This window comes from Athalia rosae, chromosome 2 (assembly GCF_917208135.1).
Source record: "Athalia rosae chromosome 2, iyAthRosa1.1, whole genome shotgun sequence".
Lineage (NCBI taxonomy): Eukaryota > Metazoa > Arthropoda > Insecta > Hymenoptera > Athaliidae > Athalia > Athalia rosae.
In genome coordinates, this window is record NC_064027.1 from 12,865,398 (window position 1) to 12,868,746 (window position 3,349).

At 39.1% G+C, this 3,349-nt stretch overlaps 1 protein-coding gene and 1 non-coding gene across 4 annotated transcripts in view; one reads left to right on the top strand and one right to left on the bottom strand.

The window, feature by feature from the left end:
* Nucleotides 1-3,349, bottom strand: part of LOC105684752 (nose resistant to fluoxetine protein 6) — a 28,197-nt gene that overhangs the window by 24,710 nt on the left and 138 nt on the right. The window contains exons 2-3 of one of the 3 annotated variants that reach the window (XM_048650581.1): nt 2,582-2,646; nt 2,400-2,512 (exon numbers count right to left, since the gene is read on the bottom strand). The exons of 1 other annotated variant lie outside the window; for it this stretch is intronic. Coding sequence is in view for 1 of the 2 variants with exons in the window: in XM_048650578.1 (XP_048506535.1) it covers nt 2,400-2,574 (175 nt within the window). In the remaining variant the exon portion in view is untranslated. Of the gene's footprint in view, nt 1-2,399; nt 2,647-3,349 lie in introns of all 3 variants that reach the window. One more of the 3 variants, XM_048650578.1, reaches the window with a different exon arrangement.
* Trnal-cag lies at nt 2,411-2,493 on the top strand. The gene has a single exon. It is a non-coding gene; the product is annotated as a tRNA-Leu (tRNA).

Sequence of the window (3,349 nt, forward strand, 5' to 3'; positions counted from 1 at the left end):
TAAGTGGAGCATGTAAACATTGCGCGATTTGATTTAGGTTCGTGCAAAGGTATCCCTAGTCGAATTTACAGCAGCGTCACAGCAAAGGTGGGGGGATCGCATCGACCGGCCACGATCTGTTATGATCTAAATCAGATAGCGTCGTGTTTACATATTTCACTTATGACCACGGTCGGTGTACTATCGTAGCCATTGTCATTGTCGTTGTACTTGTTGTCGTTGTTGCTGTTATTGTTGCTGTTGTTATTGTTGATGTAATTGTAGTTGTCATTATCGTTGTAGTTGTCATAATCGTTTTCATTGTTATCGTTGTTATCGTTGCCGTTGTCGTTGTGTATTTGTTGCTGTTGTTATTGTTGATGTTGTTGTCGTTGTTGTCGTTGTTATTATTGATGTAGACGTTGTTATTATCGTTGTCGTCGTTTTCGTTGTTATTGTCGTTGTCGTTGCGTTGTTATTATTTTTTCTTCCTACCCTGCTCGAAAGTGCGTGTTCGTCCCTGCTTTCAGGGACGTATGTGCTACTTTTTCTCCCTACTACCGCGCCATCACTCAGCAGGGAGCAAATATTTAATTGCCGGGACGTAAGTTTTTAATTTTGCGAAGATAAAAACTTTTTCCCATCCCGGGCTCGAACCTCGAACGTCTGAGTAATGATCCGCCACGCTACTCGCTAGACTAGCCGACGCTCATAATCATTAAGTTCAATTTTTTAATATTCTGGGCAACCATGGGAGGAATAACCCATACGGCTACTTCCTCCAAAGCCAATCAATCAAATTCAATATTGCAATGCGATGATTTTGATGATGATTTGAATGAAAACCAAAAAGAGGATTTAGGGAATTCAGAGCTATCTATTTCCAGTAATCGAATCCTTTCTCCAAACTTTGTAACGGCCGGTGAAAGTGCTCTGAATCCGAAACGGAGTTTCATGGACAAGCCTCCAGTAAAAGTTTTTCAAAATCTGAAAAACGCTGAAAGACCAGCAATGAAAACAAAGACCTTATTGTTAGACCATGACCGACGATCTGAGACCATAACCTCAGAGACTTTCAATAATCTACATTTCAATATTGATCGGATTTCATCTTTTGTAAATTGTACTTCCAGTAATTGTGTTTTTAATATTACACCTTGCTCGTGTAATAAAAATGACCGTTCCTAGATAAAAAAATATAGATTAAAATGTTCTTTCTTTTCTTGATAATCTGGGAATGCCCGCCGTCGGCCAGCAGTGTTTACATGCTCCACTTATGATCACGGTTTGTGTACGTATGCCACTTGTCTCAATTTATTTATTACAACCAAATCTCGTGGTATGGATTCGGAATCATTTCAAGTGCGAAGACGAACAAACTGAATTGGTCGATTATCGCCATCGAAACGAAATTCCCAAATCGTTTGACTTGCACATATCATTTCTCACGAATGAGTGAGTATTGAAATGAAGGTAGAGGTGAATCGTCATATGCCAAATAGATTGAAGCTGCAGCGGTTATACGTCCGGTAGCAATTTAACTGCGGAGTTTTGTTTTATCCTAGTGCAACCGATATAATTGACTTTTGGAGCCTCGGTAAAGGTCAGCAGCGCGTAAGGGTTACTCGGGTAGGTTCACTATGCTAGTAACGTCATTCAGCTCACACCTATCGATACATCAATTGGTATTATTCTAAACGATTTGCATTTAATTTATGATCGAAATAGATTCTCATTCACGTGAGTTGCGAGGGGCTCATTACCCGGAATTGATGTGCGGGTGATTTTTGGTACCATTGCAATTTCGAATGAAATGAACATTCGATTCGGGTAAGTTTTAAGTTGGCGGATTGACCTTCAAAAGAAGCCAACCCTCGACACGTTTACTGAACCAATATTCAATCGACGCTCGACAATCCCTTTATCATCTAATTAGACTAATAGTTAATCGTTTATAAATCAGTCGCGCCCATTGACTGTATTTTCAGGTCAAAGTCGTGCCTCACACAAAGTGCAACGAGGTTCACAACGCAACGATCTATTAAACCGTTTGTTCTTCGCTAGAGAAATATGCTCTTTGAAAAGTCAACGCGGTGGCTCTATCTATCGCAAAAGGTGTCTCAGATCGTAGTTCTCCATTTTACCAACAGATCACGATGCAATCAAATACCCGGTGCAACGATCTTCAATTGGATACATCCAAAGATGATCGTATGAAAAAAAAAACTAACGCCAAATTTACCTATATGGAAAAAACCAAACGATCCAATTGGTTCTAATTAAGAACCAATATTTGCAGACTGTAATCAGAAGAACATCACTTAGAAAGAAATGTTATCCGTATATGCCTTTTTTTATATACCGATTTTGAAAATTCTGTGGTTTGAAAGTGACCAATATTTGATTTTCATGATATGAACCGTTTCTCGTAGTCAGGATGGCCGAGCGGTCTAAGGCGCTGCGTTCAGGTCGCAGTCCACTCTGTGGGCGTGGGTTCGAATCCCACTTCTGACAGATCTTTTTTCCCCTGCAACTGCGATGATCGATTCTTTTTAATCTTTGTTTACTAGAGATCGTCTTTCCGTGCTCTTTCATTTTTTACCTTCCGCGTTGCGGTTCTTCTTACCCGACGCGATTAAATTTTCAATCAACGATTCTCATCTGCATCTATACACAATCAATATATTATCTAAATTATTACTAGGCATGTACTTTGGACGCTGATCGGTACTTGAGGCGATATTCTTAACCGATTTAAATCTGGATATTGAAAACTTGTATGGACAATTATGGAACACGATACTCGGCCATTACCGATTACCCAGATTACTACGGCATCCGCAATAAATACGGATGTGTATATCGCATGTGTTTGTAATGCACACTGCGCTTTTGCGGCTGCAGGGTTAAACACCTGCGGGATAACCGGTAGATATTTTTAGCTCCAAGAATGAGTATCTCTTACATGTACATATGCATCTTTATACCCTGCACCGTACGCATACCGGCGTGAACGAAGTGAGATGAGAGAAACCAAAAAAAAAAAAAAAGAAAGATTAAGGATATAAAAAAGACCCGATACAAATAACAAAAAAATAGAACCGTTTTTGCATTAAAATCCATGCTGATGCATGCTAATTTATGGAATTCAAATTAAACTCCGTTTTATGTACAGTATAGAGGTACGTATTATAGATATAGGTATAGTAGATATACTTTGAGACGTTTTGTAAATTCGCTATTCGCCATCTGTTGGTACGTACACGCGTACAAGAGAAGCAGCTTTTCGCTAAGTTATTCGGATCCTGTTAGGGATAAAAGAGAAATAATCTATTTGATAATCAATGTTGAATTTTTTTTATCGGATTAC